Raw genomic sequence first — 23,621 nt, forward strand, 5'->3', positions numbered from 1 at the left:
AAAGAAAAATACAGAAGAATGAAGACTTTCTCCAGGGCTCTCAGTTTCTGTATGCATTCAGTGTGGGGAGGCAGAAGCAGTACAGGAATGTACATGGAAAAGAGGAAAAGTGGGCGTTTGAGGTAGAGGATACTGAGGTAAAGGGCTTGTTCAAGGACATGAAATGGAAGGTGTAAAAGCACAGAAGTGGCTAAGGAGAGCATGCAGATGAAGGGAAAAAGAAGAATCAGAATACAGAATTTAGATGAGAATCCACAGTTCTTTAAGAAGTTATTTTGAAAGTCATTGGCAAAACATTTTTCCCTGTTCTTTCTAATCACCGTTTCAGGCAGAATCAGACTCTCAAATACTAATACCATTTTTCCAAGAGTTAAAGTGTTTGTGATTTGGACCTCAAATCCAAACTCTGATCATGAATTGAGGAGGGAACTAACATAATTCTATGTGATAAAACTTACTTTACAGCTTCTTTCAAAAAATCAGGAATTACATTCCTGAAGTATTCCAAATTAAAGCAATACATTTGCCAGGCAAGCAGCCCATTATTCCTACAATTTTAGCTGCACCTGGGTATATAAATTACAAAGAAAATCACTTTTCTTGTCGTTTAAAGTATTGCTAAGACTGTTTTCAATGTTGAATTTGAGGTCTCAAAGACTGCATTTTTTAGATGGTCACAGAAGAGTACAATGTTCATTTTACAGCAATCAGAATTAACTAGATTTATCCTCAAAAACTAATGCCTTTTAAATGAAAAATGAAGTTAGCAATGATGCTAGCTGAGAGAAAAGATCACTGGAGAAGGAGTTCATAAATTTAGGTCTTCAAAGGGAATTGCTGTTGTAACTTTAACATACCTTTTTGTATAAGATCTAACATGCCTGTCACCATTCCAATTTGCAAATGAGACAAACGAGACACAAGATAACTAACTTGCAGTCTCCATACAGTGAGTCATCAAAGCAAAGTTGAATTTCCAGAATCTTGAAGCCCACTCCTTTGTACTAATCATATTTCAAACTCAGAAAAAATACTAATCATAAAAATGATACATAAAACCATATGTTACAATTTTTTAATTTAAGGTGGAAGAAAACTTTTATTTTGAAACAATATTTAACAAATGACAAGCACAATTTTTAACCCCTTCTTCAGAATATAACTGAGCAAGCAGTTTGACTCTGATAAAATCCATTGCTACTTAATTCTATGCATCTGAAAATCCAGCTGAAACATTGACTAGAATGGAGGGGTATTGGCTGAGCTGGAGGATCCTCAGTGGTTCTCTTTGTAATCTGTTCCTACCATTTTGCAGCAGAAGCAACACACCTGCATGCTTCTGTGGGTAACAACCAGGAATGTGAATGGGTAAGGAGACAGCTCTGAGACAAACAGGACCTAAAGATGATGCTCATTTGAACAGGAGCATCAATGCAATAAACTCAATGTGAAAATCATCTATAACATCACAGTTGTGATACTGCAATAACTAAAATCAGCATGCAAATGACTTCCTGTATTTGAATGGGCTACAGCTGAAGAATAATCTTTAAGCATAATTCTTTGACAGTGCCTCTACTTGCATATCTAGAAGTGTATAAGCTAAGAATATGATCAATTGGTGACACCAGACCTTAATATTTACCATTTCAAACATTTACATTCCACAATAGAATTTCCTCAATTCTAAAGTAATTGCAGTAACTCACTATTTTTTCCCACTACTACACTTCCTAACAACACTTATATCTTATTATTTTCAAAATAATCTCCATGACTGACAATAAAACAAATCTTGGAGAATCAGTTGTGGCTAAAGGGGTTGAACAATTAACTTTTCATAATTCAGCTCAAATGAACATTCCAAATATCAGCGGTTTGATTTTAGCTGCAGAGGTCTCACCCTTCTTCTTTGTTTCCTCTCCTCTACCCACAAAAACCCACCTTTTCTTTAGAATGATGTCACACTGATCTCATTGGCATGAATAATCAGATTATAGTTATATTCTCAAGATTTCCCCGTGATAACAATTTTCTAGATAGTATGTATGGAAAACAAATTTTCTCACAAACAGGGATAGTGCAAAAGAGATTCAGTCTTAGCCTTCCACTTTTAATTTCTAGTAATTTTCTTAAATGCTTCTTAATTTATAGATTACCCACATATTGTCATGGTGTTGCAAAATGTGGAAAATGTAAAAAATTACTTAAGAAATTATGTACTTTGATGTTTCATCTTTGTATACTTTCAAACTTGATCAACAAGAAGGCAGATTTAACCTATGAAACAGACAGCAAGCTCTAAATGATGTCCAGGTGTTAGAAAAACAAATCACTTGTTGGTAGAATTACCTTGTTAAGGTGTAGGCCTGAAGAAGACTCAATGATCTCAGACCAATGGGCTGTTAACAAAGCTCAGGAAGAAGGATGTACCACTGATAGTGGATACAAAGAGTGCAGAATTTACAGGCCATAAAGACATCTTGCAGAACACCCAAGGAAGAAACTAATAAAGCCAACTCAGAAATTGTGCTGAAATCAGCTCCAGCTGGTTAAAAGTTGATGCCAGCAGTGAGGAAAACACAACCACAGACCATCAACACAAAAAACCCACTGACCCAAAAGAAGAGAAACACTGAGCATGGGAAGAAAGAGAATAACTATCCAATAGAAGATTGAATACTAATCAATAAGGGAACTATGTACTAATCCCTTTGGTAAAATGTAGAAATAGTGAAAAGTTTTGATACGAGGGGTGTTTGATTTGTGCAGTACCACCATGCACAGAGGTCAGCACAACTCTGAAATAAACAATCAATGCCTCTCGTCAGGGTGTAATTATTAGCTTGTTGCCCACCAGGTAACAAATCCAATTTTTGTGGACAACAATAGCACCAGAGTATAAGTCTAAAGAAAAAAAAATATAAGGAATCAAAATATTTATGTCCATGAAAATGTACTCTTACACTTATCTGAAAGGATGCCAGTGCAGAGATCTGTAACCTCAGTCATAAAATTATTTTAATAATTAAGATCACACAAAGGAACAACTAACACCCCAAATTTTAGAAACAGTTTAGCTGTAAAAGAACATTTTTTCAGGTATATAATTGCTTGTTGTATACGTATTCTGCAATGTTAATAAAATATTATTTATATATGGACACTTATTATTTGCTTTTTGCAAGTGTTAAATTTGTAAGAACAAATTTTTTTTATTCATGTTATATCTACTAATTTTATTATTCCATACCAATAAACTGAGGATGTATTTCAAGTTCATCAAAATAGTTGAGAACCGTCACATCATCGGTATTTATCTTGTGGAAGCGTTTCAGAATTTGCAGGAACTGGTTCTCAGTATAATGAGTCCCAGCAACTTCACTTTCTGGCAGTTTTATTATTCTGTTTATAAGGAATTCATCAGATGCAGTCAAAGAAAAAATAAATTCTGTGAAGAAGAACATATTGTTTGAATATATACAAAATTTCCAAAGGAATCAAGCAAAAACAGCAGGATAAAGCAATTTCTACATAGATGAAAACAGCTCTATTTAAATTCTCAGCATAACCAATGCATTACATTTTTATTCCATTAAGCTTCTGTAATCACAATAAGACAGCCACTACTGTTGTTATCAGCCAACAGCTGATGGCATTAAAAAAAAAACCACAAACAAACAAGCAAACAACCTAGAAATGGAACCAAATCCTTCCTTTTAATTAAGAAAAACTTCTTCAACAGAAAGGTGGTCAAGGGTTGGAACAGGCTGTCAGGAGAAATGATTGAGTCACCATCCCTGGAGGTATTTAAGAGATATGGAGATGTGGCACTTAAGGACATGGTTTAGTGGTGGACTTGGAAGTGTTGGGTTAACAGTTTGATTTGCTGCTCTTAGTGGTATTTTCCAACCTAAATGATTCTATGATTAATTGTTCACTTTTAAATATGAGGGCAGCAGCATTACATGAAATAGATTTGGTTTTTTAAGTTAAATTAAATAGGAACAGATGGAGTGATATTTTAGACTTCTTGTTGGTGGCAGCAATTTTTCCTCAGTTTATTTAATTAGAAAATAAAACTCCTCAGTTTATTTAAAAAGAAATCTATCAAACTTACCAGGTATGATTATTTGATTAAATTTAGACATTTTGCCTACTGCTTCTTCCTCTTCTTCTTCTGCTTCATCATCTTCTACTAAAACAAAATTAGAAATTATTGTCATTATTCTCATTTTCATCTGAAGCAATATCACTATATTTGCTAAAAATGTGCCCTGTAAAACATAGATTTGCCAATATCCAAATTATACTAATAATTGGAAATGAATCTAACCTGGACACCAGTTTAGAGAATTCAGTAAGTAATTCATGTTGCCATGTACCACAGAGTTCTACCTTGCTACACTAGTAGTTGTTTGCCTATACCACAGATGTATGTACATGCATATACAATTTTTAAATATGTCCAATTTTAAAACTTCTGTCTTATCTTTGGCCTCTCCTCCTGACCAATAAATTATTCTACCAAAAAAAAAAAAAAAAAAAAAAAAAAGAGACAAGGCTCAGAACAGTGAATAGAAATATTTTACAACTCTATGGTTAAAATGATTTTTGCTACTAAGGGTCTGCTGTTATGAATAGTCAGTAAAACTGCCTGCAGAGTATCAGCTGAGCATGACCATTTGCAGAACAGCATACTAAGGTGAACAAAACTGTTTTTTCTGTACCTTCAAACCTCAGTTGTAATTTAAACATGATGATGATTCCTGGTCTTAATGTATGGAGAGTGCTTGCTCACAATTTGAAATGTGTGTTGCAGAGCTTCTCTGAAGTCATATCTACAGTAACTTATCTAATAAATACACTCTAATTTGGCTCACAAAATATGTACTGGTGCACTGGCTGGATCCCCTCATTCAGTAGCCCTTAAACATTATTAAGAAATTCTGCCGTAGAGCTTGCTTAGGTGGAGTAAATCAACACTGTACAAGAAAGCATCCTCCATGTTTGTGCATTTACTTTTTACTTTACCAGGAAAGATAGTCTAAAAATTATCTTGTGCATAAATTAAATAAGGTGCATAACAGTCCTTCTCACATTCTAATAATCACACATCACAAAACTTGGTTTCGTATCTTGCAATGCAGCCATTACAGTGCTGATGCACTCAAGCAGTATGGCTCTGAGAACAATAATGATAATGACAACATCAGCAGCAATAAAAACAAAAGCAGCAACAAAACCAAACCAAGCAATACACACCTTTAAAAAGATCCATTGCCTGTTCGTAGGTCTCTGGGAACCCGTCTAAAACATATCCCTGATTCCTACAAGGCATAGACATGAGCTTGTCCTTCATAATTTTAATAAGATACTCATCACCTAGACGGCCTAAGACAAAGAAGGTTAATAGGTGCCTAGTTTATAGAAACAAGAGATAGAAAATTATTTTACTAACATTTAATACATTTTAATACATTTTTCTTCTACTTAGACCCTAAAAAGTTTAATATTTTGAGTTACTATTTGTATATTACGCATTGTCAGCAATCTATAGAATATTAAAGTGTAGCTATAAAATAAAAATACCTATGTGTTTAAAGGATATAATCATTAGTACTTTAATGATCTAAACATGAAGTTAGTTTTATTTTGAATGCTACAATCAGATTTTAATAGAAGTAGTAAAGAAATACTTATAGAAAAAAGTCACAAGAAAGTAGTAATTTTCTATTTTCATTTTACTGTAAGACTTAAAGATAGTCTTTCAAAGAAGACATGAGACAGGCTCTACAATATTCATTTTCATACAAGTTGCGATACAAATTAGTTTATTTACCTCTCCTACATTGTTGAGAAAATATGTAGGAGGAAAAAGTCAGGTTTGACCTGATATTTTGTCCTTTTGCAAACATTAACTCCAGTTTCCTACTTTATTTTGCTTTGGCTATTAAAAGTCTTAGATATTTATAAATGATTCTAATCATAAAAGTATGTAACTATTTTAAAAGACATTGTTATTTTAATTAACACATCAAAGCATGCAGAAGAGATGCTGCCATAGATCTCATTACTGAAGATTCCAGGTGTGTAAGAAATTCATTTCTTTGCAGACACATAAGATCTAAATCAGGTAAAACCTCAGCAACAGATTGCATTTTTAAGGGGGATCACTTTATACCACATGGAAAATGTTAAACACTAAGACCAAAACTACATGGCATTATTCATACACAGATGGTAACTAATAGTTTTCAGCAAGGAATCTTTTTTCAATATTTTAAAAATTCTGTACAGGCTTCCGTAAGCAGTATTTACTTTCTAATGAAGTATGAGGTTCTTAAATAACCCCCACAATTTCACATTAGCGTGCACTTGTTTTTACTAAAATACTTTTATTTTTGCAAGTTTGACAAAGGTATGTTTCACCAGCTTTTTACTTCATGTTACAGAAATTTATGCTCTCTGCTCTGAGAAGAAAACATGACATTATCAAAAAATTGTGAAATAGAAAGATGAAAGTGCTACGATTAAAGAGGCACCGAATTATTTTAAAAATATGTCACTTTTTGATAGGTGTATCTTTGCATTGGGTTTGTGTGGACAGGTTTTGTTAGCCAGGGGACTTACAGAAGTGGCTTCTCTGAGAAGCTCGTAGAAGCTTCCCCCATGTCTGACAGAGCCAATGCCAGATGGCTCCAAGATGGATCTGCTGCTGACCACTTTTAAGCCAATCAAATGCTAAATGACCAAATGCCTCTGTGTCAAAATATCTATGTAGGGAAAAAGTCATTGTGCAGAAGTAAAATGTGGCCAGGGAAGACAGAAGTGATAATCTGTGAGAGAAACATCTCTGCAGACACCCAGGTCTGCAAAGAAGCAGGGAAAGAGGTGCTTCAGGCGCCAAAGCAAAGATCCACCTGCAGGCTGTGGTGCAGACCATGGTGAGCAGGCTGTCACCATGCAGCCCACAGAGGTCCAGGGGAGAGCTGAGATCCACCTACAGCCCATGGAGGAGGCCCACTCAGGAGTAGGCAGATGTCCAAAAGAAGGTTGTGACCCCATGGGAAGCCCACACTGGAGCAGACTCCTGGCAGGACCTGTAGACCCATGAAGAGAGGAGCCCACTCTAGAGCAGGTTTGCTGCCTGGACTTGTGACCACATGGGAGACCTGTGCTGGAGCAGCCTGTGCCTGAAGGACTGCATCCTGTGGAAGGGACCCACGAGGGAGCAGCCTGTGCCTGAAGGACTGCATCCTCTGAAGGGACCCACGAGGGAGCAGCCTGTGCCTGAAGGACTGCATCCTCTGGAAGGGACCCACGAGGGAGCAGCCTGTGCCTGAAGGACTGCATCCTCTGGAAGGGACCCACGAGGGAGCAGCCTGTGCCGGAAGGACTGCATCCTCTGAAGGGACCCACGAGGGAGCAGCCTGTGCCTGAAGGACTGCATCCTGTGGAAGGGGCCCACAATGGAGCAGTTCATAAAAAAATGTAGTCCATGGGAAGGACTCACACTGGAGCAGGGAAAAGACTCCTCTCCCTGAGAAGGAAGCAGCAGCAGAACTGTGATGAACTGATCATAACCCCTATTCTCCATCTCCCTGTGCTGCTGGTGGGAGGAAGCAGAGAATCATGAATAAAGTTAAATTCTGGAGAGAAGGAGGGGTGGGTTCTCTGATTTTAATTGGCAATAAATTTAAATAATTTCTCCAAGTCATGTCTGTTTTGCCCATGACAGTACTCTGTGATCTCTCCCTGTCTTTATCTCAACTCATAAACCGTTCACTACATTTCCTCTCCCTTTTCCAGTTGATTCTTGATTTTAATTGGGGCTAAAAGTCTAGACCACAAATTTATTTCCTGATTTCCATTTGCATGGGGTTGCACTAGCTACCTGAATCCCATCAGCATACTTTGTGTTTCCTACCTTTATTCTGCTGCATGTTTTCTTTTATTGCATCTAATAATTCCTTGGCTGCTTCTACATATTCGCCCTCCTCCTCCTCTACAAGATCTTCTCCTTCTCTTTCTGCTTCTCCTTCCACCTTGTCAGGTTCTTTAGCCACAATTTGCTCCTGATGACAAGAACAGAAATATGAGTTGGTTCAGAGATTCAATAACTGAATTTATTTTATACACAGACGTAATAAAAGAAAAAAAGATTCCTTTCATGTGTGCTCATGAACAGTGAGATACTGAGCAACTTCCAGTCTCTAAAAAGATTTCAGTGCAACCACCAGAGATGATCAATATGTTGAAAGATATTTCCATTCTAAAATAATGGGATTATAGGTAATTTTTAAATGCTGCCAAACATCTTAAAATCGGAGCAAAATAAAATAACAGTAATGTTAGAAAAGAGCAACACACCAGATCTGCAATTTTTTCATAAATCACATCATTTATCCCAACATAATGTAGCTTATAGTGTTTGCAGAGCTCCTTAGCAATGGTAGATTTGCCAGACCCGGGAGGACCATGAATGCAAATTTTGAGAGGCTGGAAAAAAAGATAAAGATACAACATCATTCAAACAGCACAGATGCTTTTATGTAAAAGCAACAATATTTTTAATATGGCTAATATGAAATAGCAATTGCAGTTAAAAAATGAAAATTTATGTATTTATGTATTTATGTATTTATTTATTTATTTCTTGCTGAATATCTTCTCTATTATCCACAGTAACATAGTTACTTAAATGATGAAATTTCCTGTTGGAGAAAATGCATGCTTCTATTTAGTAGACTTACAGACCAATTTGTTGTGGCTAGTTAATGTTTGAATAATCCAAAGAGATGAAACACAATCCCACAGATAGGATGCAGTGAATTTTGGAATGTGGTAGCAGATATTCTACTATAAACATGCAATACTTCCACTTTCCAATTGAGATAGAGTTGCTGTCATCAAAATTTTTTCTTGACCTCAAAAATTCCATATCTGTCACAATCCTAAGTGATGTCTCATTTCAGCCTACCTAGCCTGAGGATGAGTAACTGCAATTAGGATCCCAGTATACACTTATTAAATATGTTATGCAATGAACTCAAAATCATACATAATTAAGTGCCTATCTTAATTTAGTAAATCTGACAGTAGAAACTCTGCAATAAAGTAGTGACAGGGACAGTCTAGCTAGCCTTCCTTCTCCTTGCTACCTGGTATGTACTGGTTTTTTTTTAGTTAGATGCATATGTTCTTAGATGCAACAGTTTAACCCAAATGCAGATCTGATAATCCTTTCAGAGCTATTAAGGGACTTCCAATAAATAACCTTTAAGTATAGTATCTTTATCTTGTTTAACATGCCCTGAACTCTTATTCAAAGTTTGAACCAGATATAGACAGTTTTATGGATTCTTGGATGTAAACAAGCATTTTTCTGCACCTTTCAGTAACCTATAGATCTGAATACGGAAGTTCTAAATAACATAGGAAATAGTGAAGTTGCCCAGTAAGTTACACTACAGAGCAGGGTAAAAGGAAGGCTATATTGCACTGGAATATCCACACTCACTGAATATATAAATATATTAATAAATATGAAAATATTAATATGAAAATATAAATATAAATAATATTAAGTTACCTATAAATATACCTATACCTATAAATATAAATAAATATATAAATATAAATATAAATATAAATATAAATATAAATATAAATATAAATATATAAATATATAAATATATTGCCCTGGAATATCTACACTAACTGAATATATAGAGGGCAAAAAATACTCACCTAACTGTTATAAAACAAACTTAAATAAAAGATACACTAATTGCTATTCCTGAGGCAAAATATACCAAGAGTGCCATATAGTGTATAAAGAAACAAGTTTCAGAATAGCAGCTTTCCATCATTAAGCTAATCTGCATTTACAGAATTTCAGATTTAGGTATAAAGGAAATAAAACTCAGGTTTTTTTTTTTTTTTGCCTCTTATTGAACTTCTTCAATTTAATTTTAAGTTTTTATGTTCACTTATTTTGCATCTATATCCATCTTCTATGTATTTTTCTTAATTAATTTAAGACTTGCGTTTATATAACCATTTTTATTGGAGATAAAGAGAGAAGAGCAGTTTAAAATAGTATATACCAAAGCATTACCAGTAATCCTCGAGTTTGCTTGTATTCCATGATGACTTGAGCAATGTTCTCTATCAGTCCTGCCTCAGCAAACCACTTAATGTTGAAACTGTCTTTCAGATAAATAGGTTCCATTCTCAGGTTCACAAACAACATATCCAATTGCATTTGCTGAGGGAACAAAGCTACACTTATTTACAGACTTAAACTATGCATGTTAAAAGAACAGCTGGAACAAGAGACTAGAATGGATGGGGAGAATAGAAATAATTAAAGCCTTGGGAGAGAAGGTTTGCATACAAAGCAAAACAGATATTTTAAGCTTTTTAAAAATATTAATTTTCAATGTATATTTGTATTTGGGTGTTCTCATGACCTATTAGAACATGCAACACTAAACAATTTTCTGTACAATGAAAAGTTTTCATGTAATTGCAAGGAATCACCTATTTTATAAATGTATCAAGTATGATCTTGAAACTATCTGGGTTGTATTTTGTTTATTTCTCCTATGAACAGTTTATTCCAGATAATTAGATGAATACAATGTAATGTATGTACTCTGTGTTCATCAGCCTTAGCAGCACTGCATTAATAACTTTTTTTTTATTTGTATAATTTTGTGTAGGTTTTGTTAGAGTGCTCCCATATGCTAAGGGGAACAGTGACATCAGAGCTTCAGTGTTTTATTCTTTTAAATGAGGTTGTAACTCTTCAAAATTCTGTGGTTTATGATGGCTATATTTTACTTTATTTATTTTCCAAATTTAAACTCACTTTAAATATTTTTAGGCATATTTTGGGGCTATTTTTTTCTGGTGAAATAAAGAAAAATAAATTATATATTTCATTATGTTATACTTTTAAGTTTAAATACTTTCATGAAGAAATAAAAGAAAGAAAAGTACTGACTGTTAGCTCTTTGCTCAGGAATGCATTTTCTTTAGGAACCTTCTCAATTTTTCCTGGTCCAATATTTTTACTGACACACTATGAGAAAAACAAACACACAAATAAACAAAATACCACTCCAAAGCCACTTAACAAATCGGATTCTTAGGAAAAAATTGAACCGGATTTCTGTTGATAAAATATGTGCATTAAATTTTATTACACTGTGACTGAAAAATGAGGACACTGATTTGAAATAGATCTAAGAACAATACATTTGTGCCTTCAAAATCAGGATACTGATTAAAATAGATCTAAGAACAATATATTAACTTTAATGTTAGTATTGAATAGCTTTTGATTACTAAGTAACACTTCTTCCTTAGTACCTGCAATATAAAAAAAAATTCAAACAACCCAAAAACACAGAAAATTTTATAAAGCTCTTAAATAAATGAATAAATTCCTAGTGCTTCAGATCTATTTGAAGATCTTTATTTTCCCAGCACTTTCACTTCAGGTTCCTGAGGTATTTAGTTCCGTTAACAATTGGGAAGGGTTTTCAGATCAATGCCACTGATAACTCTCCACATATCATCTGCATTTCATCATTAGACAGAAATTGTTAGTTACTCCTATAGCCCTTTAAAATAGATTTAAATCCCACTACAGCCCATAAAATCATGAGCATTTATAGACACCATTGTCGGAGACTGAAATATTATAGTTTATGAGTTAAATATTTTCATGAAGGACTTTTGCCTATTACAGCACAAACTGTATTACAAAGGCTGAGAGGACCACCACGCCCTGAATGGGGCTCCGAATGAGGCCCGGGACTGCTCGATGAAGATAAGATAAAGTAACAATTTAGCGCTGGGGAAAAAGGGTACATTCACAGCGCACAAGCCGAACACCTTCAGAGCGGCGACCGCAGCGCCAGGGCCATCCCTGCCAGGCTGCTCACAGAGCCTCGCACCCAAAGATGGGGGCGGGGAGGGGACGAGACCTTTTGGGTGTGTAGTGAAAATGCCTCCGGTGAGAGGCAGTGACGCCCATCCTCCGCTGTGCAGACCAGCTCAGCTGAGGGGCCCTTCACCCGGAGACAAGCTTAACGGGAGGGGTGTCCTGGCCCATCAAAGGCCCCCCGAAGGGCTCCCCAGGCCCTGCACCCGAGCACTGCAGCATGATGCAACAGATCCACAGTGTTGCAAGGGACCGTGTCCAACTGGGCCCTGCAAGGGGGACACGCGGGCGTTCCCACCTGCCCAAAGCGTGCATTAACCCACTGGGCTCTATGCACTGCGCCGTGGTGGACCCTCAGCACCAGAAGAAGTCCAGATGGGGGGAGCAATGAGACGTCGTTGGGACACTCAGATGGGTGATGTGCTTCCACCTAACCCTTGTCATTCGCTCCCTGTCCCCCCACTCCCTTCCTTCCTCTCTCCCTTCCTCTCTCTCTCTCTTTGCCTCTTTTAGAATTAAATAAAATATATCAATTTTTTGGCACCAACATCTAACCAAGTTTGCTTTTAATCATGCTCTTGGCATATATTTTGAACCTCCAGAGTTCTTTCCATTTTATACACAGAGATTTAGTTTTCTTTGCTCTTCTGGGTTTAAACTGGACCGTAACAACATCAGATCAAGTAATCCAGCTTCAATGATGCCAGTTAGTGGACACCCAGTTGAAAGTAAGCATGGAAAAGGCATATGTGGTACTCGTTCTAAACTCTCATCTTCAGCTATTTTCAACTGTAACTCTCAAGGTGTTTCTTTCCCATGCACCTTTCCAGTCTTCCCTGGGGCTGGTACAGCTCCCTGCCAGGACAACTCTCTGTAGCACCTTCTCCACTGGCAACTTCCTGTCCCCAAAACCTGTCCACTTACTCCTGTCCTCTATTTTGCATTTCTAAACAACCACATATCTATGAAAGGACACCAGCCACTCTCCTTGGGATGCCTACCTGAACCAAAGCACAGGTTTCATCTTCTAGTGAGTTCCCTGTTTCATTAAGCTCTCTTTGATACAACCAAAAAAAAAAAAAAAAACCACAAAAAAAAACCCCCAAAAAAAGGGCCTTATGTAACACTTGCTCAAACTACATAAGCAAGTGTCCTATGAGTTGACTCTCACTATCACAGTGTATAGTTTACCAGTGTCATTCAGACTACTTCTAGACTTAATTTCAAAACTCTTGGAAAAAACAAGATATCCCTCACAATATGAAGGGAAACACATGGTAAAGACTCAGTATCTAATCACAGTTCCATAACAATCCCATAACAATTCTCCATAACTTTCTTAGGTAAAATTTCTATTTAAGCTAATGATAATACTGCAAAAATTAGTTCTGCAAGATCAAGTAAACTACTTTGTTTAAAGGACAGAAATCTTAGAGGATTTCAAAGTAATCTTCCATGTAATTTACCACTCAGGATAATTCAGGAAGACCTAGGAACTTCTACTTCGGTAAAATGCATAGTTTTAAAACCTTACATACAGATATACTAAAAAACAAAAAAGAAACTCAAATAATCACACTTTTATCAACTCTCTTACCTTAACTAATTCTCCAAGTGTGTGCATCGATGTATCTACTGCAAGTACATAATGAAAGTCGGGCCTGTGGTCTGCTACATTTTGCAACACTCTGAAACACAGCAAATACAGCCCGGGCTGGTACTTGGAGAAGCCTCCAGGGCTTTCCTTGTTAAATGCAGTTCATAAAACATCAAGAGTCTGCAAATTCTTGCAGAACATTTCAGAGCATATTTTCACATATATTTTACTTAATAAAGAAGCACAGCTACACATATGATTTGGAAAGAAGCTAAAATAAAACACTATGTCTGTAAAGGATATTATCTTAGTCTGCTGTAGAGTTCACAATCCATTTCCAGTTCTGAGACAGTAAACAGGTATCACAGTCTAGACTGAGCATGACTTGTCATTTATTAAAAGCAAAGCAGTGCAACAGTCAGATAAGTTTTCCAGAAGGCACATCTTCTAAAGAAACTGAAGGGTTTGTTTGACTCAGTTAAAAGGGCCAAAAGTGACCTTAAACCAATCCACCAAATTTAAAAGCCTCAGTACTCTCTAGTGGATTTGTTCTCTAGCTAGGTATCAATTATTGCTCAGAGATTTTTTTTTTTCCACTTACACTGCTAAATCTTGAATATGAATGGTTGGAATAACATTGTTTCCATCTCCAAAAACAGGTATTGCAGGAGTCTCACCAAGCCAACACATCTGAAAATACAGACAATAAAGAGGGGAAAAAAAGGTTACTTTTCACTAGAGATAAAAAAGGAACATTTGATTACTAAGCAAATATGTAGATTCAAGTTTTAAATTTCAGTTTATTGAATAATTAATAGAACTGCAATAAAGGAGATCATTCTTGAGAAATACTGATTGCCAGCCTACTAAAAGCAAGAGGGTTTTTTTTTTTAAGATTCTTCTTTAATCTTGACAAATATTACTTTTTATCACCCTAAGGGAAAAAAAAAAAAAAAAAAAAAGAGAGAGAGAGAGACTCTAATGTTGAAAAGAAAGACATTTCCCTGGATTCCATTTACATGACAGATATGTTCTCACTGGAAAGTACATATGGAGATACTGTTCAAACACTAGAGAAATATCTAAGAAAAAATAGAGCCAAAAAAGAGAAAAGCACTTCCACTGTAGCTAAAATATTTCACAAGGATCAAAAAAATTCTGCTTATGAAAGCATTGAGCTTATGATGCCAAGGCTGCTAAAAATGTATTCAATTCCAGTGCAGCTTGCCCCTAGAAATTAAATGATCCTTCAAATGTAGTTGGATGTCTACCTTAAAAAAGTAGTGAAAGAGTCCTTCCTCAGCTCCATATTGATGTCCTGAGGCAACAACGTAAGTTGAAAACTTTTTTTTGTTCTGAAAAGTGAAATCAGCAGGAAATTTTTTATCAAAATCTGGTACTGCAATTGGGATACAGCTTTACACTGACTCTTGAATACATGTACACTAAATACACAAAGTGGGCAAACTGTATCACTTCCAAGTTGTAACTAGATCAATTGTTGCATATCCTATAGCTTTCTGAGTCATATTATTATTACTTCCTTCAAAAAGACTGTCTACAGCTGTCTTCAAAAAAAGATCTGTCTACATTTGAACAAAAATTATAAAATTAAAATAAAATTAAGAGGTAAAATTTGGAAGTTATGCAAATCAATTAAGTGAACACGATAACTCATGCTTCTACTTCCTATTTTCAAGGAAAAATTACTCTGAAATTCATTGCAGCTATTTTTTTCAATGAATTTTAATTGCATTTGGCTGTCTATTTGAGCAGAAAATGCTAGATTAATGATTTTACAATGTCTTTATCTTCATTTTGATGCATTATTAAAAAAAATTTTTTTGAACTATTTAAATGGTTTGCTAACCTCACATCATGATTAATCCACATATTTTTGGCTGATCATTATTGTGTAATGTCATTAATTTGCTTGTCTGCTTGGACACACATGTTACTATTTGTATCAATGGTGAGGATGGTTATACAGGGAAAAAAAATCATCTGAAAGGAGAAAAGCTTTTGAATAAGTTTTTTGAATTAGTCACTTTTAAATTTTTAAGATGAAACAAAATTATTAAATCTCATGTTGTAAATATCCTAGGCATTATATATCTCCATCATACAATGTAAAAGAACCTGCCTTAATCATAGTGGGAATACATGTGCAGATTTGAGATAAATTTTATTTTTTTGGGAGAGGGGAATGGACCTTTTGTTATCATCTTTATAATAATTTAGAAGCGGAAAAATAAGGCAGGTCTTTTATAAAGATTATATAAACAAAGAATCATATAACTCAACAAGTTGCAAAGTCAGTGTGTTGTATCTATGCCGTTTTGTCTATATACTTAGAAAGCAAAACTTTGTTACAAAAACTACTTCAACTGAACTGAATTCAACAGCTTGTAATTAATTACGAGAAACACTAAAATTAGAAGACATTACAGATAGCAGAAGAGCTTCCACACTGTAAGGGCAGCTGCCTTTTTCAAACACTGCTAGGGCCACAGGAGGACTTGCCATGGCATAAACACAGAAGGGAGCTACAGAATATCACTAACTCCAGGCATGGTAGGGGTGATCTGGTTAGTACGTCCTGGTTAACGCATTTGGACAAAAATTCCCAATGTGGCCAACAGCATCATGAAGAAACCGCTCATATGGGTATCAGTGGTCAAACAAAGATCACCCCCAGTTATGGGTCAGATGGCAACCACTAACCATCACTGAAGACCCCCTGAATATCGTCTGTGGATACCTGGAACTTGGACTGTAAGAAAAACCACCACAGTGGCAACTTGAGATAAGATAAAGGTGGTACTATTGTCTGGGTGTTATCCCAGGAGTACATTAACAAAGCTTGGGGAGAAGAATGTTTTGCTGATAATGATCACAAAGAATGCAGAATTTACAGGCCATAAAGAAAACCATCTCAGCAAGTGTGCTGAAATCAGGTCCAACTGGGTAAAACTTAATTTTGGCAGGGGGAGATCATGACCACCAACTCATGGCCTTCTGACCCAAGAAACCCATCAACTCAAAAGAAGAGAAAGATGAGCATGGGACTAAGAATCATTAGAAGTGAAGGAATAATTTAACCAATAGATTAAGAGAACTCTGTAGCCAATGAACATTAATTTCTTTCTTTGCTGAAATGTATAAATATGAAAATTTTGAACTATCTTGGGACCCCCATCACTGAGAAGCCCAGTATGAAGAAGGACCAACATGATATCACTGGATCCTTGGGTGGTGACTATCTTCTGCTTGATCTCTCTCCTCTGTTTTCTATTTCTTTGTATCTCTCTACATCATATTCATTGTTAAATAAAATCTGTATAATTGACTTCAGTTTGTGGTCTCATTTGCATCTTAATTTGGGCAGAGGTATCTCTTACTACCTGGATCTTAGCACACACTGAGTTTGCTTGGGTAATACCATGACAGATAATGTTTGCATCTAAGAGCAGCAGCTCCCAGGGCTGCTTTGGAAAGACTGCAGACACGTCCCAGAAGACACGTAGTAATTTCTGTCTCCTAGCAGGAAATACCTGCCTCTTCTGAATGCACAGGATGTGCTACTTCTCATTTCCCTTAAAAAGAACGTAACACAGGATTTTCTTTCATGTACCTTGTGCTAAGTCCTGCCTTGTGTGAAGACAAACCATAGTTTTGCACTGAGTGGTGCATTTCACTGAAATGCATACCTGTAAAGCAGGTTCAATTCCTCTAACAATAGTTACTTAGTGTCACAAGCCACCCATTGAGAAGGTGCTACTTGACGTTACTCGGCTATAGGTAATTTTAAAAATAAGGCAATGCTTAGGCAAGCCGCGGTTCCTCGCGGCATGTTTAGTCCCGGGTAAGGAATGTCACGTTCCCGTGTGTTGTTCATTAAAGCCACTAGGTGTCACTTTCTAGCTGGGTTCCTCAGTTCTAGGCTGCTTTTGTTTTACGCTTGCTTCTTGCTTTGCTTGCTTCTTTAAAATTTCTTGAAATGAGAAACATGTCTAAATAGATTCGGGAACTGTGATGTCACTGAGAACAGAGATGGGGGTTGAAGAGCTTTTCTGCCTTTGGCAGGCAGATATTTCTCCAAGGATTCTGAGTTTGGCAGGACCCCAGAAACTGCAACTTCTGAGAAAAGTGACACAACCTGAATGTGCTGAGTGCATTTCAGGACATTCAGGTTGTGTAAACAGAGAAGTAAAGGTAAAAAACTGCTAGTGATAAAAAACAAAGTCTCTTAAACTCTCAGACTTACTGAATTTTAATAAAAAACTTGGTGAGAGGTACACTAATGCAGAGAGGTGAAATCTTGCTTTAAGAAACAACTTCCATTAAATTGCATTCTGAACGGGCAATTAGGCTTAGAAAACCTTCTGTTCTTGGTGCAAGAGCTTTTTTACCTAGCTGACAAGACTGATGAATCCTAGTGTCTGAGTTCTTTGCAGGGAACAATAATACTGTAATTTCTTTCACTGATGGCATATTCCCTAGATACCACTGAATTTAGAAATGAGTAAAGACTGTAATCCAGAAGTCTCCAGCCATTACAGGAAGCCAAAGCTGATTTAATGGGAAGAAAAGTTGCTTTGGAGCCATCCTGTTCCAAAGTGCTGACAGAAACCATCCAGGGGCAGTGATACCCATTGGTGCTGAACAGGAGTTCTGGAGGAAAGGGGCTCCTTTTGAAAGGGTTACAGCAGGTAGGTATTGAAAATATTCAAGCTGCTTTATCATGTACTGCTACATATCTGTCTTCTCAACAGATGTTCAGGCTGGCAAACACTTAAAGGTTAATTATATAAATACTTCTGGTATGCAGTGACTCAGTGCTTTGGACTAGTCAGAAAAATTGTCAATAATTCATCTGGGTATTAAATAGTGTCAGAAGTTAACACAAGGTTTGATAGAAGTTGTTTAAAATTTTCATGTTTTTAACACTGCAGGTGTGAAATTCATCCCACAGTCTTACAAATCCATGTTAGCATAGTAAAAGGAAAACCAATTTACCACTGCTTTTTCAAGCTGTAAACCAAAATTTTACTTGTATTCTGTACTATTAGATCTACAGTAGAACAGAATATAATTTCTAGGGCTATTTTCTCAGCAGGACATAACACAGGAAATATATGCTCAAACCAGAGAAAAGTTTTTTTTCACAATAAACTCTGTTATTAGCTAGATACATTTCCAAAATGGACATTGAATTATATTGATTATGGGAGACTCCTAACACAGAAGTAGAATGACCAAATGACACCTTCATCATCCAGCGTATTTTGTTGTCTTTGAACCTCCTCACTACTCCATCACTAATGACAACAGCTTCCATTTTCCTGAATTGTAAGCTGAGCCACTATTGGTATTTATTTAATGATAGTTCTTAAATACAAATAGAGGCATAGTCTGTTCTCTAGTAAGATTAATGGTCTAATGAGACCAAAGCAAGCAAAGCTAAAGGAGGGGATTTTAAAACATGTAAACTGATAATATATTTTAGCTATTCTCTGTCAGCTCTGTGGCTGTGGTTTTAAAGTGAATTATAGGGTGAACCAAAAGTCAACAAGGCCTCTGCTCCAAGAGCACAAACCATCCAGGGACATGATAGGTGTGGCCAGAACATCTAAGTATTTAAATGAGTTGTAATACTAGCATAGGTTGCTAATATTTAAAGAAGCTGCTATTCTTTAGAGCTGTACTAATATCTCATTCCTCTACATTCTTTCTTCCACAAATCTTTCCACACAGACCCCAGGTTTGATTGTCTCTGGTGCAACCAAAGAAACAGTATTTTTTTAAGATGAGCATGATTTACTCCCTACCTAAGGAAAAAAAATTGGGATTTATATTATGCATACACTTGGGTTTCAAAGAACATTATATTTTTTTCCATGTTACTGTATTTTATTAATAATTTGCATCATGCATATTTATAAGAACAATATTATATTCTTAAAACTTATTTAAATGGTTTATAAATTCCATTACTATGATAAAGCTCTAAATGAGAAGACAAACCAGCTTATTTTTATAAAAAAGTTCTATACATACAGTTTTCCCGAGTTTTACAATGTGTTTTTCAGCATTTATGTGATCCATAAAGCTAGGATGAGACTTTCTTTTGCGAAAATCGTCATCATTAAAAGGAGCCTCAGGATCTTCCTATGAAGAAAAAAAATGTGACTAATATACATGTCTTTAAACAGAACAATTTTTAAAGGTCTATATAGTTAAAGGAAGTCCTTTAAAAGTACTTTAAAACCTGTTTCAACTTTGTCTTCATTTGAAATTCTTCAAGGTTCTGAATTTGATGCTTGAGGTTCAGCACTTTGAAAATGTCATTAGTTCAATTTCAAATTTCACAGTAAAATATTTTAAACTACTTTTTATATTTTAAAAAAACATTAGTTTTTATTATATATAGCATTGCACAACATTGAAAAAACTCTATTTCTGTAACACTGAATTTGAGAATTGCAATAACATACTACAAAGCACCCAACATGGCTCCTGAAAATACTTTACATATACCAATATTAAGATGTATCCATTTTAATTATGCTTTTCATTAAATATGCAGTTAACATGGGACTTTTGATGACTAAAAGACAGTGCATATTGTGGTTAGCATTTTTCTTGCCTCTTCACCAAGCAACTCCTTATGTCTTTCTGTATTATAGCCCAATGCCTAAACTTTTCTGTCAATGAATTTCATCCAGCAATTTTGGCAGTAAGTAGTGGGTAAAGGGTGAAATAATCCTAAAAACCCACTCACTTTACCAGATATCATTGAAGTACACACCTGAAATATATTGCATAATTGAATATAATGAATATTTTCCATTATATGGCAACATCTGGTTAAAAAAAATAATGTTTTGATATCACTTACAGGGTCAGAGGGTTTGGTATTTGCCCAGGTCATTATTGTTGAAATGAGGATGAATAACTTTTGTTTTGCAAAAGTCTCAATTTCCTTATGTAGGGCTGTTAAATGAAAGCAATGATTTTATTTTAAACTGTATTATTCAAACTGTATTTTTGCTTTTATATAAAGGTCCTGTATAGACATTCATACCAATGTTCTATGTGATGTCTTTTTAAGCAAATGCTTTTTGAGTTAATATAAAATAAAGATAAAAAATCAGGAAAGAGAACAAATGGAGAAATAATGCTAATAAGAATTATATTGACATAATTGCCACAGAGCTACATATTATGGGGAAAAAAATCCCCAACAAAACAATCTATACTAGGAAATGATTAATCTTTACTGACTGCTGAAATACTGAAAGAAAATAAAAAAGTGTGGAGTTTTCATGATAGGAAAAAAAAACAACTACTGAATGCAAACAAAGTTTATTTTAATATCAAAAAAGATAATGAATCTTTTGTTATGCAAATTATTCTGTTGTCTGAGTGTTCATACTATAAAGAGGAAAGCATAATTTAGTTTAGCTGTCATATAAAGAATCATATTGCACTCTCACCATAAAAGGATTCCAGCGACCTATTAGAATTTGGGTGTAACAATAAGGAGAAAGTTTTCAAAAGACTGCTAGCAATATTTTTATTGGACTTTTAAGAAAAATAAAATGATTAAATAAAATATTGAAACATTCTTCGAATATCACAGGAGGAAATTTTCTATCTACCTCCCAATGCAAATAGATGAGACTATGGTTGACAGTTATTTAGGGAAATTACTGCCTACACAAATGTGCCATTTAAAGAGCGGGACCATTCCATGTCAGCTTCTCTCCCTTCTGAATGTGACAGTGCATTCCATGATTCCTTGCTATTTATCCAAACAATTTGTGCAGCATTTCTCCATCAAGGAACCCAATTTTATATTAAAGTGAATCCATGATAATTTCATTACACATTTATGGTAAGTTTTGGTGGCTACATAGAAACCAAATTTCTATTCAGGTAAAGCTATACTAACCAGAAGCAGCCCACGTTGCTTCCTCAATTTGGTTTGCATCCTCAGTGATATTATATAAAACAATTTCACACTCAAGCAAGTGGCTTAAGAGTGCTTCTCGAGAAGAGACCTGAGGGAAAAACAGTTAGATTCTGTCACTAGGGGAAAAAAAAAAGTCCTCTTCTAGTTCAATTCCTGGATAGAAGATGGTTTTCTAACACTAGGTTGTTGGAATTATTCATAAGATCATTATCAAACATTTATCTGTCAGATACAAGAAAGCTGATAAAATGGAAATTGAATGCTGAAATTTCTAATTTAGAGCACACATTAACATAGATAAAAAATATGGACTTTTAATGGTATTTTAGGATCCATATTTTTAGTGCATTTGTGAGTATCAAAAATATCTACTACTTATCCAGGTATTTTAAACAACTATCCATTGGCAGAATGGAGAAGACATAAAAAATATCAATTTCCTTGCAAGATAGCATCCTGTAATTTTTATTAAGTGCAGATTATCCATATTACTTGAGCAAATCCAGCAAACACTTTGGACAAAAGCAGGGGTTAAAACTAAACAACACCAGCCATAATTTCCTGATTGAATAGTTCAGCTGCATAGACATCTGAATCAAAACTTTAAAATATTGGAAGAGATTCTTCAATAAGAAGAATAATAACCAGTTTATAACAATCAGTTTGAGACAGAGGCAATTTCTGGTTTCAGAAAACTAAATCAAGCAATAAGCAATCACATTCACAAAAGCAAGCCTCCTTAATTAACTAAACTCTGGACATACACTTCTTTATATGAAGATGGAGGCATTCAGAACAATTAGCTGCTAGTGAAATATGTGATTTCAGTGAACAGTTAAAAGGGATACTAATTTTGATTTCAGCACCACTACCTTCAAATGGTGATAAGAGACAAAAAGAAGATGAGAGATACTTGAAGTGTAAGCTTTGAGAGGAAAAGAAAGCAGACCTGTGGATCATCAAGACAGATTTTTTAAAAAAAGCTATGAAGAGGACATAATCTATTTTCTGTCTGAGTTCCTTCCTTTTACTATTTGCTGTGTCAGATCTAGAAGAGAGGAAGCCAGAGTGCAGCAGGAAGCAGAAGGAATAAATCAGGTATATACAGCTTCCAGCAGGAACAAAAGACCATCTCATTAGTGCAGGTCATTTTACATGTCCTGCAATATTTCTAATGTTGTCTAAAGGCAATCTGAAATCAGACTCATACTTACTGCATATGTTTCCTTTGCAAAACGTGGGTTAGCACTCTCTGGTTTAGAAAGAGTACCCACTATTTCGTAGATTTCCCCTGCGGGAACCTCAACAACTGAATCATTTTCATCTCCCTCCTCTTCTTCTTCTGGGCTTTCAAGCGTCGCCCCAACAACGCAGGTGGATAAATACTGCAATATACAAGACACATAATTTGTATACAAATATCTATTGAGACCGACACAACTTCTCGTAATCTCCGGAAGGCACCAGCACCGTCTGACCAGCCGCGCTCCCGTTGTTAGTAATGGTCTTCAGAAACAGCTTCTCATTGAAGGGAAAACCGTAGGGACTGCTCAGACTCAGCTGGAATGTTTTGGCTCCACTCGTGCCCTACTTGTGTCAAAGCCGAAGGTGCTGGCGAGCCCCTGGATGCCCCCGCTGCGCACCTGGCCCCGCTCGGGCAGGGGGCACCTCACGGGGAAGTGGTTCTCGCCCTCCACCCGTCAGCTGCTGCCCGACCTCCCCCGACCGGCTTTAGCCCCACCTCCTGCTCCTAACTATTTTTACTCCGTCTTATCCCTTGAATTGCTCCGGTGCCCCTCCTCAGCAGCTATTTCAGCTGACACTCCTGTCCGCCCGGCCGAACGCCCCGGGGACCAGCCGCGGCTCCACAGCGGGCGGAGGTGCCTGAGGCAGAACGAAGGCGCGGCCGGGGGCAGCTGCGGGCCCGCCCCGCGGTCACCTCGCCGATGCTGCGGCCGCAGTAGGAGTCGAGATGGTTGAGGAAGACGCGGCGGCGCGGCGGCGCCTCCTCCATGGCCGCTGCCCGGGACGCTGCCCGTTGCCGCGCGACCGCCGGCGGGCGCACTTCCCCCGGCCGCCGCTGGGGG

At 36.3% G+C, this 23,621-nt stretch overlaps 1 protein-coding gene across 9 annotated transcripts in view; it reads right to left on the reverse strand.

Annotated features, from left to right (window-relative positions):
• Positions 1-23,621, reverse strand: part of PAPOLA (poly(A) polymerase alpha) — a 73,813-nt gene extending 50,192 nt beyond the window's left edge. For 4 of the 9 annotated variants that reach the window (XM_068192468.1, XM_068192472.1, XM_068192474.1 and 1 more), the window contains exons 1-4: positions 7,931-8,074; positions 5,266-5,394; positions 4,121-4,198; positions 3,254-3,451 (exon numbers count right to left, since the gene is read on the reverse strand). In XM_068192468.1, the coding sequence (XP_068048569.1) occupies positions 3,254-3,451; positions 4,121-4,198; positions 5,266-5,394; positions 7,931-7,946 (421 nt within the window). In that variant the 5' untranslated portion in view covers positions 7,947-8,074. Of the gene's footprint in view, positions 1-3,253; positions 3,452-4,120; positions 4,199-5,265; positions 5,395-7,930; positions 8,079-8,373; positions 8,503-10,123; positions 10,274-11,014; positions 11,093-13,556; positions 13,648-14,157; positions 14,247-14,827; positions 14,912-19,616; positions 19,728-20,457; positions 20,553-21,513; positions 21,623-22,748; positions 22,920-23,473 lie in introns of those variants that run through there. The other 5 variants (XM_068192470.1, XM_068192471.1, XM_068192480.1 and 2 more) reach the window with 4 other exon arrangements.

The sequence above is a fragment of the Anomalospiza imberbis genome, chromosome 6 (genome assembly GCF_031753505.1).
Source record: "Anomalospiza imberbis isolate Cuckoo-Finch-1a 21T00152 chromosome 6, ASM3175350v1, whole genome shotgun sequence".
Taxonomy (NCBI): domain Eukaryota; kingdom Metazoa; phylum Chordata; class Aves; order Passeriformes; family Viduidae; genus Anomalospiza; species Anomalospiza imberbis.